The following is a 13,187-nucleotide window of genomic DNA, read 5'->3' on the forward strand; positions in this document are numbered from 1 at the left end:
AAATACTGCGGTTTTTTGTATTTTCCCTTCCAAAGCTTTGTAAGAGTGAATGAAATGAGAAAAATGCAGAACTGGATTTTAGGAAACTCAGTTGTGAGTAATTCATATGGGATTACTATAAACAAACCACTTCAGAAGAAGTTTATTGGGATTGCAAAATCAAAGACCTGCAATTTAAGAAATCCCAGAACGTGGTTGATTGAATTTTAACTTTAATTCAATTTTCCTATGTATATGCATAGAGACTTCATTTCTTCAAAGAAATGCTGCTTATTTCAAATCCTGTAAGGTACTTGGGCTTTGTTCACTAGGCAGGAAATGTACCGTGCTACAGGGCTAACAAATATTTGCTGACAGCACTGACACAATCTTGAGTCGTAGGCCAATGTGGGATCAATCAGTCTTAGGAAATTGAGCTTTTATAATCTGTATCTGTTCTAGCTCCCTGTCTTTGCTACTCCCCATGCTAAGTTGTTGATCTCTGCCCTCAGATTTCTAATGTAACTCTAGGCTCCACTTATTCCATATCCAGAGTTAAGTGAGATATGTGTCGTTTACTCAGTTTTTGGGGCAACTGAAACTTTACCTATGTTTTGTTGCCAGCTTAGAGCATTAGCCTGATGAATTTATTTTTCATTCCATCAAACTTCCACTCATATCTCTTCCCTGTCATTCTATTTTCATGCCTCTTTTCAGTTGTCGCTTCAACCAACCCAGATTCCTTTCAGCAATGGAGCTGCTAATTAAATATACGCTTTCCATTCCTCATTGCTTTTTCCAGCTACTCTGTATCAAATCTGTACATCCACCATCCCCTTCTGACTCCCACTTCCTATGCCATTTTCCTCTCTGGTCCTCAGCTCCTTCCTTTTCCAGCTTCCTCTCTACATAGCTTCTTCTCAAATTAATTTCTTTTTTCTTTTGACAGAAAATATGAAACTTGGTAACCTACCCCACATTCAATAACTTATCCCACCATACTGATTGAATAATTGAATTAAAATAATTGAAAATAATTAGTTCTGTACTGACTTAGAAATTGAGCAAAAAGGTATAGTCAAAATATTCAGGATTGCACCTACTTATGCATTTTGAGAGATGTCTTTTCATTAGCAATACAGGTTTCACTGAACTGCTAAAAAAACACACTGAGTAAAGGAAATGACTATTAGGTACTTTTATCTCTGTGTTAGATGTACAGATTGCTATTGCAAAGAGATTAGGCTTAGCTAAATATATATATGAATTACATGCAAACTTAGTAAAAATGACCAATCATATGCTGTATGTGAAACATTTAAAATGCTAAGAGAACACTGAAGAGAAGCATGCTTTGTAAGAAAATGCGCAATCATTTTTTAATTTACCAAGAGGTAAGAAAAGTAGATTACTTTAATTCTTATTTTTTAAAAATAGATCAGGTGCAAAAAGAAAAAATCACCCAAATCACATATGTAATTTCCACTTTCCTGAGAGAGAGTGAGAAGAATTGAAACATAAATGAAAGTATGAGCATCTGTTTACAATGGCTCAGTGTTTAATTGTAGTAATCATAGAATCACAGAATCCATTTGGTTGGTAAAGACCTCTGAGATCATCAAGTTCAACCTATGACCCAACACCACCTTGTCAACCAGACCATGGCACTGAGTGCCACATCCAGTCTTTTCTTAAAACACCTCCAGGGACAGCGACTCCACCACCTCCCTGGGCAGCCCATTCCAAGGCCTAGTCACCCCTTCTGTGGAGAAATTCTTCCTCACGTCCAACCTAACCCTCCTCTGATGCAGCTTAAGACTATATCCTCTTGTCCTGTCACTGTTGCCTGGGAGAAGAGGCCAAGCCCCACCTGGCTGTAGCTTACTTTCAAGTAGTAATAGAGAGCACATTGGAAATCAATATTATAAACTTTGGATCTTTATGTTTACTGTAGCTTTAATCAAGTCATTGTTGCAGATGTCTAAAGCAAACTCTGCAGCTGCAGCATGTTTAATTCATCAAGATGTTCTCAAGGCTGATTATATCACCATTATAACTTTATAATTTTAGAGCAGCATCTGCCAAAATAAGACTATCACATCCAGTTTTACAGAACCATAAAAAATGTCTCTTTAACTGTGCAAGTAAACTTCTGCAAGCATCTTTTTTCAGTGAAAGGTAATGTGGAGTAAATGTTCTCAGATGACACCAAAAAACTGACTTAGAGACTGTAACTAAATACACAATCAAACACGTGAATATTACACAACTTTATGCAATAAAATGAGCCTGTAAAATAATAGACAGCTCTTCCTGGTCATACAGGTTTTTGAGAAATAATGTATTGGGCAGTGAAAAAAAAGAATACCCGCTTGAAAAACAAAGCTGGCTTTTTATTAGGAGATATATTTACAAAGTTCTGGCATGTGGAGGTAACCGCCCAGCCACCTGCAATCAGTCTGGCTTCCTCAGAGCTGTTTCTGTCCTCCAAGCCAAGCCACCACAGGACGTTTTGCAGCAGCATGGTCACAGTCAGGTAAGCCATGTTTCAGAATAAAAGTCACCATACAGATGAAGACTCAATCAGAGAAAAATCTGAATATCATGAGGGAGGCTAGAATCTCAAGGATGTTGCCAGGAATGGCTGGATGGATTGCCTGCTGCAAACACTGTGGTTGTCTGTGAAGCAGCTACTCGGACAAAAGATGAGCAGTAGCAGAACTCAGATACTGAAGCTAGCAGACCAGAGCATTACCATCATAAAATAGCCATTTACTGGGGCTGTAATCACACCTTCATTTGGCTTTACGGATACGTGCAAAGGCAGGCAGGACAAGCCCTGCCTGAAGAGTCAGTCAGGCTTTTCCTAGATAGGAATTCATTCTGCAGGCAAGTGGTAAAAGACTATGCAATACTGATGGTGACAATTGAATGCATGTGAGCTTCACCGACTAAAAGATATCCCAGGATAAATTTCCCATTTCATGCTTATTATGGTTTCCCAAGAAAAAGTAAATTTTCTCTTAAAAAAACTGGGATCACAGAATCTTACTATATTCAGTGTAACTGCACAGCACTTAATGGCTTGCAAAGCTGGGTCCCATTATGAAGTTTTCAGAGCATCTTGTGAGTTTGTTATTCAGAACAGTTATATAAACCACCTCTCTCGTTATTCAACAACTAAATAACATTTCATGCCATTCAAGTTCATACAAGGTTTTTTGAATGCATAATTGTCATCAATCGTCAATCAGTCATCAGTATAGTGTCATATTTTTTCCAATATTTCTCTAATAGAAAACATTAAGGGACCTATTTCACATCTTAAATTTACATAGGACATAAAATTAATAACTGCTTTCTGCTCCAACGACTCTTCAAAATAACACTAAACTCATGATCCTTCTCTTACAAAAAAAAGCAACCTACAATGTCAGTGCAAGAACATTCATATGCTAATAATTCAATTAATCTATTATACCCTAAGAACTCCATCTATTCTTTCGCCAAAAAAAAGCAATGCTAATTATTTACATCACTTCATTTTGCTCCCATGAACTCCATAAAGTAGCAATTTGATTTGAAAGGGATTTTCTGCAATATTGTGAAAATATATGGGTTTATATAAGTTATAAATCAGAATTTACAAGACAAATTCAATCCTCCAATCTCACACCTGGTTTAAGAATCTCCACTGGTGAGTGGTGTATAAAGTGCAGGAGAGACACTTTCTACATGACCACAATCCAGCCATGATGCTTTCTACATGCCATCCTCAGAAATCTCCTCACATGAAACAGGAATAGAGAAAAGTACCTGCAGCAATTTAAGGCCTCCAACCCACTCCACCCCACCACTCGTTCAGCTCAACTCTCCCGTGCTCAAAAGATAACAGTTTGAGGAAATATATCACTCAGAATTTCTAGCATGGAACTGTTGAAGTTAGTTCCTGTTTTATGCAGAGCTGGTTCTGAGTAGCTGCTGAACAGCAAATGGCATAAAGAAAAATAAATATACTCTGAATGAAAGGAAAGAGCAATAGGGAACCCCACTGCAGCTGAAACTGTGTGATGTACAGTGAGGGAGCTTTAAACCTCATTCTTTACTGTAAGACCAAGGAATAGTTTCCAAATAGTTACCAAAACATAAAAACAAACAAAAAGATGTTTATTTTCCTATGGATTCTGAAGTATTTGGAAATGGCTCTAATTTTTAATTAATTCAGATAAGGAAGTTTAGTCAGGAAGCAACAGTGAAAAAGGTTGATAAATCCTGCATTTTAAAAAGTAGTATTTATCCACAATATAAGTGGTAGGGCTGGGTTTTGCACAGAAGAGTAGCTCTTTAAGAAGCATCTACTGTAGTTAAGTTTAGGGTATCCTCATAGCAGGCTGCACTGAGAAAGATAATATACAGATTTGGCTGGCTGAGAATCACTAGAATGCAACTTCCCAGGATTCCCAGAGAAGAGACAGTTCCAGGGAACAGTATTTCTACCTAACACATGTATAGTCATACAAAAATATTATCACACTGCCTTTTGAACAGATCTAATCAGCAAAACACTAATGAATTTTACTTTGTTGGAGTTTTCCTACTCACTTACCCTGGGTGTTCCATAAAAATGACATAATTATCAAAATATTGCCCTGAAAAAGTCACAATCCAATAGAATCTAGTTTACCAGGCACTTTTAAAAATCTGAGCCTATTAAAGCTCCTGCTAGCTTGCACATCTTCTCAATAACCTGCCTGATAGGCTACTACTGCGAGCCTGAGTTCAAATACGTAATTTTAAGTACTTCAGAGCCAAGGTCCCCAGAGCTCATTGGCTCCATGGGCCTGGAGCAGCCAGCCAAGCAAATGCCTCTGAGTTTCAGCCCCAAGAGCTGTCTGAGCTTTGGAGGTTTGGAACAGTCTGATACATGGATTGTTTCCAAAGCCAAGATTCAGAAAGAAATTCCTTTAACAGAAAGTGTCAACATTTCCCTCTGACTAAGAGATCAAGCAAATTTTGAATAATCAAAATTCTTCATTAAACCTTTGTTATTTCTTCTAGTTATAGGGAAAGACAAAACACTGGGTGATCAAAATTCTTAAACTGAAATAGCTTTTTCTTCAGTGGTTAACTACTTACCATTACGGCACCTTTCCATCATGGGAACTAGGTTTTACTGTTGGGAAGTGAGACCAAGGAAGGCTAAATGACCTGCTTAAAACTACAGGGAAATTTTGGCTACAGAGTGACACAAGTTGCAAGCTAACAGTCAAACCTCTGGACCATCCTCCTTCCTTAGCCTGTATTACAACAACGTGTAGACTCTTAAGCTCACATAATCATCACTTTATGTTAAATGTCACAATTCCTTCCCCTGCTGCCTTTTCACAAGCCAAATTAGAATTACAAGAGGGAGCAGAAAACATTCAGAGAGCAGAGAACGTGACAGCCTGAAGGTTGTTTGACTGCGCTCTCTGATGTTACACGTCTGACCTGGTATGTGATCCTTTGGCTGGCTGCAACCTTGTCATTCTACCAGCCAGTGCAAAAGCCCAGTAACAGAGTCCAGCTTCAGATACTCTCCACAGGGCCTTTCTGCATGACAAAGGTATTTTCTCTAGCTAACAGCACCAGAGTTGGTAAAGGCACCAACAACCTTCGTAGTTGCTGAATCTTATTCCAGGTTGCTTATACAGTAAAAGGGCATTCATACCTCAAGGACACCTCCTTTAAGAATAGAAATCCTGTGGTTTGCAAGCCACTTTAAAAATCACTTTAAAGATAATAAAACAGTATGTGAAAGTAAATCACACATTTCTTGCATTTTCCTGTAAACATATGATAGTTACTCATCTTAAAGACAGATACTCAAAACAGGTTTAGAGCTATATCTTCATTAGTTAGATCCACTAAATCTCTGTCCATTTCACCCAGGTAAAAAGCTGTCATGATGTTGCCAAAACTTGCCAACAGCTGCCCTGGTACACCACTAGTCCAGAGACAACGCACAATGTAACCAAAAATTCTTTATTGTGCGTTAAGGGATAATTGTCTCCTAATCCAACACAGAGGAGTGTCACAACAACCACTGATGTCATGGTTTACAGACTAAGGACCTTAATTTTACTGAGGAAGAGCCTACTGTTCAGCTGACCTGACTTATGCTTCACAGAGAAAAAGGAATTTTTTTTTTTACAAAACCATTTATATTTTTCTTAGAGAGCATGTTGTTCATTCATGAATTGCGAAAGTTTTACAATGAGAATTTTGTTCCCCCGATCATAAAAATGCCATGCCATTTGTAGCAGCAATAATACCATTAGACACAGGGAACATACAATTTTTCTTTCTTCCTCATGACTGATCAATGAACTCCATTCTGTAAGAGTGGGGATTATAGTAAGGTTTGACCTCCAGCTGGTGTAAATCACAGGAACTACATACCTCGGGTTGATATATGCAAGTGCCAATTTCCATACCTTTAGTACACGGTTCTACAGAGACACAGATTTGGACATGCATTCATCTTTTTATGTAAAAGAGGCTGACAGATACTTGGCAGCAAATTTTCAAATTTTTTGTCACAATTTTCCTATGAAAGGAAGATCTACAAAATGCCCTTCTTATTACAAAACTGAAAAAATCGTTAGTTTGGTAATTGCACAATGTCTTCCAAAACCAACAAATATATGAAAAAGATTCACACTAGAAAGAAAAAAATAAATCCAGGCTGAGGAATAATTTCACAGTGTAACTTTGTAACAAGTCCCTGGAGAAAATTTCTCTTCCTTTTGTTCCCATCTGCAAAGCTATGTAATTGATTCCTAACTGCTGTGTTAATGCGCCCTATTCCAGGCAGAATCCCTTTGGAAATACATTAAAGTAAGCAGGACTCTCTCCTGATGCAACCCTTTGAACGCTGGAATCAGGGATTCTGTGACATGCATCACATTTCAAGCAGTGGGCCACAGTGCAAGCATCTGTGCCAAAGGGCTGATAAATATTAATATAGAAGAATAAAGTACACTGAATTATATATTGAAATGTAGAGCAAATCAGGAAATTGTTTTCTTTTATAACGAACTACATTCTCTTACAAGCACTGTTACATTCCACCAAATAAAAATTAAATAAGAGCAAATAATACTTGCTATAGCATGGTTTATTAATTTCTTATAAAGACTTGCAAAATTTTAAATTATGACAGGCAAGTGTTTTTAAGGAAAGGACTTGGTCTTCGGCAGATCAAGAATTAGTTTGACTCTTCCTGATCTTGTGTTGTACACACACACAGACTAATAAAAGAAAAATAACAAAGCAGAAAGGACTTGGCCCAGTGTTGCAGTGGGGATCCTGCAACACGCATATATCAAACCAGGAGTCCCGTGGAAAGGAAATATATATGGACAGACAGATTCTTGATAGCTGTTTCAGAGAGATGTTTATTTCTCCAGCCGCATGGCCGGAGCTCTGCCCAGGAACTGTTCCAGTCACGGGACCAAGGGTCCTTCTGCCCGCGCAGGGAACACAAACCAACCAATGGGAACGAGGCTGAGCAGGGGCAGGGAGGCCCCGTGTCTGTGCCCTCAGGGCCCCTCTCCCAGGGCTACACGGCAGGGGAGGGACCCCAACACCTCACCCGTTTTATTTTAATAAAAGGAGAATGAAAACAACTGGATAAACATAACAAGAACAGTTTCAAAACAAAACAAGCCACCCTCCTGAGTCTTTAAATGTCCAAACAGATTCTCTGGAACATCTTAGGGCTGACAGAAGGGAGACAGAATTCTCTGAGCATGCTTTGTGGGGAAACTGAGGCAGGAGAGGGTTTAACTTCTTCCCTCCCCCTTTTCATCCCCCACTCGGCATTGGAAAGGGATTTTTGGGGAAACAATTGGCAAAAGCATGGTTTTGTGAGGGAAACCATGGGTGAAAAAACGGATTGGGAATACACTGGGGGTAATAGGACATAGGGTAAAAGGGAAAGGTGGGATTAGGAAAGGGAAACTGTAGGGGGGGCTTACAATAGAGATACTGTCTAACATGACTACGATTTTTTGCATATATACTGCCTTTTACAGGAACACCATCAGGCCCAGTGACCTGCGATGCTTGTAACCCTTTTCTCCCTAGTACAATATTAAATTCCACCACTTCTCCATCTCCCAAGCTTGGGATGCATTTTTCAGGGTTATTCTTTTTAATAGCAGTTCTATGCACGAATATGTCTTGCTGGTTGTCACATCTTGTTATAAAACCATAATTTTGCTTAACATTATACCATTTTACTATCCCTAAGATCTTAGTTACTATGATTTTTTCCTTTTTCCGAGTGTCTGCTGTTTTCTGTCTCGCTGCGTCTTTGTTCTCTCTTTCGGTCGCTCCCGTGTTGGAATTGTCGGGGCTGCTGGTGCCTGCGCGCTCTTCCCGGGGTCGCGTTCGGGGCTGCGCGGGCCGGGCCGGGCCACGCCGCTCAGTTCTCCGTGCGTCGCCTCCTCTGGTCGCAGCTTCGCTGCCGCTGCCGGGCGCTGCACCCACGTCTCGGCCGGGCCCCCGAGCGACGACTCCCCCGCGCCCTGCTCCAGCGCGCGTCTCGGCTGGGCGCGGCTCCGTTCCACCGCCACCGCCGCCAGCCGCTGCCCGCGCGCCGCCCCTCTCGGTCGGGCGTTCACGGGGCTCGCTCCACCACGCGCTGTGCTGCGCCGTGCGGGTCCCGCCGGGTCCCGCCGCTCCCCGCTCCGCCACCGACACTGCGGCTCGCGTGGCTCCACCCGCGCGCGGGAACTGCCTCGCTGCTGCTCTCAGAGCGCTCGGTGCACGTGGCCTGGGCCGCACGGTCCCTGCGCCACGCTTCTCTTCACCAGGACACAGCTGACATTGCTCAACAGTCTCGGTAACTAAATAATATTCACGAAAATATTCTTCCATCGGCATATATTTTGACTCCAGTATTAACTGTGTCCAAACGGTTTTCCAAAAGCCCTTCGTAAGAATTAAATCCCAAGAAACATAGAAAAAGTTCTTAAACAACCATGCCAGGAAGTGTTTCAGTTCTTTTTGAGCTTGAATCAAGCTAAAATTTACAAATCGTTGTTCAAGAATCATTTTAAGTTTAAGATAAATGTCCATATGCGGCTCTGAGAGCCAAGAGTCTTCCCACGGTTCCTCCATAGTTTAGATATGGAATAGCAAAGCAAAACCAAGAAGAGGAATCCAAAGTTTCCAGGGTTTACTCACACAAATCAGTCGCTTAGGGATCGGGGATCGTTCTGCTCACAAATCTCCACCATTTGTTGCAGTGGGGATCCTGCAACACGCATATATCAAACCAGGAGTCTCGTGGAAAGGAAATATATACGGACAGACAGATTCTTGATAGCTGTTTCAGAGAGATGTTTATTTCTCCAGCCGCATGGCCGGAGCTCTGCCCAGGAACTGTTCCAGTCACGGGACCAAGGGTCCTTCTGCCCGCGCAGGGGAACACAAACCAACCAATGGGAACGAGGCTGAGCAGGGACAGGGAGGCCCCGTGTCTGTGCCCTCAGGGCCCCTCTCCCAGGGCTACACGGCAGGGGAGGGACCCCAACAGCCCAGCTTCCAAATTCCACCCCAGTCAATACCCCAGTGACTGTTAGAGTTGTGCATGAAGGTTTGTCTGTCTGGACAGAGCCAGCAACATAAAATAATCTCTCTTCAGAAAAAAAGGAGAGAAATATGGAAAAGATGTGTTTCAGCTTTTACATATGGTGCCTAATTAACCTTAATTAAGGTTGTGCTGAGGGATCTTGAGCAGCTTGCACAAGGGATATCTGCTTCCTGATTGTTTTTAGCTTTGAGAAAGGAAGATTTTCTGACACAAAGAGAAATGTACTTATGAAATACAAACGTTCATGCTCCAATCTAATTTTATGAGATGGTACGGATAAAACATCTATGGTTTTAGTGTTCCCTCCTAGTCAAATAATTTTAAAAGAAAAGTACTAGAATTAAAATAAAGGAGATTCTCTACACTTCATAGTTTAATGTAAAAAATAACCAACAAACCAACCCTAAACATTTGACAATTTGGGCATATGTTCCCTTGTGTAAAATTACTAATTATTTTTATCACTTATTTTAAGCTTGCTACCCTGATGACCCTAAAAATGAATCAAACTTGGCAGGCACATAATTTACTGCAAACCTCTCCTCTTCCACTATGGGCCATCATCTCAAATTTCACAGACAGACACCATTGCTGTATCCTGCCCATTTCTGATCTTACTACACACTGGGTGGCAGTATGGAAGGGTTTTTTTGTTCAAGATGTCATTTGTGGGAATAACTTAATACAAAAATTACAACGTTAAAAATAATTTTAAAATTTATTCGAATTTAGCACATTAGATTATATATATTAGAATAACTTTCCAGGGAGTCATCTCCCTGTTTCTTGCTAGAATAACACTACTTGAAAAAAGAGCCCATGTTAAGCAGATTATAACTTCAGTGCTACCTGGTCTGAAATTTTTCATACTGCGTATCTGCCTTAGAATTTTCTTTCTTTCTGGAAAAATTTGGCTAATGTAATTAAGATATTTCTGAGACTGCAGCAGAAATAAGAACAGTATTCTGCTGTGTCAACATACTAACACAACTTCTTGTGATTGAAATCAGCAGTGCATCTGTGGTTTACAGAAAAATCTTTGGAAGCAAACTATCTGTGTTTGGGATTAAATGAGAAATGGCAGACTTAGATATTGGTGGGGGAGAGGGGTGATGACAGATTGACATTTGAAAGCAAAGTCCCACCCTGAAAGGGACAGCTGATCCATTCATGTACCTCATTTGATAAATGAAAATTGTAGATTAAAGACTTTGTGGTCAAGATAGTTGAAATTTTCCCTGAAGATTTGGTCTGAGTGTTTTGGGTTTGATTCAGTTTTTGGTTTGCCGCGTTTTTATCTTTGCCTTTGTCAACAACTCCTGCCTTATGATAAGGAATAAAGAAAATTTTCTGAGTTTTACTTCTCAGTCCTCTCACAAGGTCCATTTCTTCAGTTTTGGGCAGTACAACTGAGGAATTCAGGAAGTGTAAGTTGAGACTCAGACATGTAGAAGGTCTGGAGATTAAGTTACAGTTACAGCTGATGGTTTTGGGAACCATGACATGGGTATAGACATTTCTTTGTATTTTTTGAATTCCCAAGGCAGATACCCAGCAGGAGAAACTTCAGGTTGGACACTGCAAATGTGGGGCCCTTGAAATCAATGGATGTTTAAGACCTTAAATCTTTCCCTGCCTCAGCTCTCTACTGAAAATCTGGGATGACAAGAGTCTTTCTTCCCAGAGGACACTGTGAAGATAAACTCATCATTTATCTGTGAAACATCCTGGCTAATCCAGTCAAAAATACATGGAAACACGCATTTTCTTCCCCAGAAGGATTTAAATGGTATGTCAGTTATAAAGCCTGAACATAATCAAGAACAAATAATACTGATTGATGTTGTTCGTGAATGAGCAGTGTCCATTTTGCATCTCTGAATGCCTCAGGGCTCTGAGTAAAAGCAACAGATATAATGATACTCATATACCAAGCAGGCAAATTTTGCTGCACACAAAAAATAACACTGGCATTCCTCAAATTCTTTGGTTTTCCCCAGTGCTATTTGCTGTTACATGCAAAAATCTATTGAACAGAGCACATATTAAAGTGCAGATAGTAACACCAGCCATATTATGTTTAGGCAAAGAGTTTATATTTTGAATGCTTTCAAAATATAAAAGACAGGCATAAATACACTGACATCATCCCTGAGTTTGTGAAGAAATCTCTCCTCTTTAAAGATTTCATAGCATATTTATCTACTATTGATTTTATGTTTTCTTCTGAAGCATCTAGTATTGACAATTGCTGGAGACAGGATATCTGACTAAATGGATAATTAGCCTGATGATTTCCCCAGGTTTCCATGTGAGCTGAGGATGCTACAGTAGCATCTGGACCTGACAAGCACATATGGAGACAGCTGAAATGGAGTGATGGCTAAGATCACTCCTGCATCTTAGAAGTAATGAGACAATGCATATAAGTAGGGGTGCTAAAAGCAGTCTCCATTCTATAAGGAGTATATAGGAAAGATTAATGTAAAGTCTTGGCATGGTACTTCTGCCTTTCCCCTATAATGACATCAATAAGCATCTGTAGTATTGATTTTTGCTTATTATTTAAATGGCCTAATACAAATACAGACATTAAGCCAGATAAATGCAGAGATCAGTATAACTGCAGCCAAGAGCCTTTATACCAGAAATTATATCAATTACTCCCCAGGCTGCCAAGCCTGACTAAACAGAATTCCACACAGACTCCTGAATGCAGGGCTTTAAAAGCAGGATGATCCCTGATCTCTACTTAGTGTCATACCCTGAAAAAACTTCCTCGAGCCTTCTAACTGAGCCTGTACCACTCAATATCCCCTCCTCCATTGAAATGTCAGCCCAATACCAGTTGAAATTGTGCCTGGGACACAGAAATGACCTCTCCTTCTGAAATGGGACAGTTAAATACCTTTTTCAAATACTCACAGATGGGTTGTTCTCAGTTTTGTGAAGGCTGCACAGTTCCTATCAAACACCAATGTCTAATGCATGTTTCTTGTTACATTTCAGGTATTATCTCGCAATTGCCAAAAAAAAAAAGGATTTCCAGACTTGTTCGGATTTAATCAGGTTGTTCCAGTGAAAATAAATCTTGGGAAGGTGGAACTGTTTTCTATCACCAAATAGATGATCAAGCTAAAATACTCTATATACTTGAACATAAAAAATGAACTGGAAATGTAGACTCAGAAACAAAAACCCATTAGCTTTATTTCTGAGAATAAACAGTACCTTTCTCCTGTCATATAATGCATGGTTATCCAATACCATCTTCCTTTCATGTGAAGCATACCTCCGCAAATCACGTCCAAATTGCTGTCAAAGATATAGCAAATATCAGCCATTTTCACAAACCAAAATTGTTATCCTTTGCATAAGAGTTCTAACACCAAACCAAACAATGCAAAAATTACCTCTATTAAAAGAATATAGTCTGATAAAATTAATCACCTGAAAGGAAATGTTTTTATAAGGAATCGTCCATCATTTCAGTTGGTTACTCTGAGAGTAGTTGGGCACTGTATAAGAAAGTAAACCTGTGATGGGCTCCCACAGTCCGTGGGTG

At 40.0% G+C, this 13,187-nt stretch overlaps 1 protein-coding gene across 8 annotated transcripts in view; it reads right to left on the minus strand.

The window, feature by feature from the left end:
* DNTT (DNA nucleotidylexotransferase) overlaps positions 1–13,187 on the minus strand; it is a 164,406-nt gene that overhangs the window by 12,979 nt on the left and 138,240 nt on the right. For 7 of the 8 annotated variants that reach the window (XM_048310461.1, XM_048310460.1, XM_048310459.1 and 4 more), the window contains one exon: positions 12,854–12,937. The exons of the other annotated variant lie outside the window; for it this stretch is intronic. In XM_048310461.1, coding sequence (XP_048166418.1) covers positions 12,854–12,937 — 84 coding nt within the window. The remainder of the gene's footprint in view (positions 1–12,853; positions 12,938–13,187) is intronic. 8 annotated transcript variants of the gene reach the window in all.

Source organism: Corvus hawaiiensis, chromosome 8, assembly GCF_020740725.1.
Source record: "Corvus hawaiiensis isolate bCorHaw1 chromosome 8, bCorHaw1.pri.cur, whole genome shotgun sequence".
Lineage (NCBI taxonomy): Eukaryota > Metazoa > Chordata > Aves > Passeriformes > Corvidae > Corvus > Corvus hawaiiensis.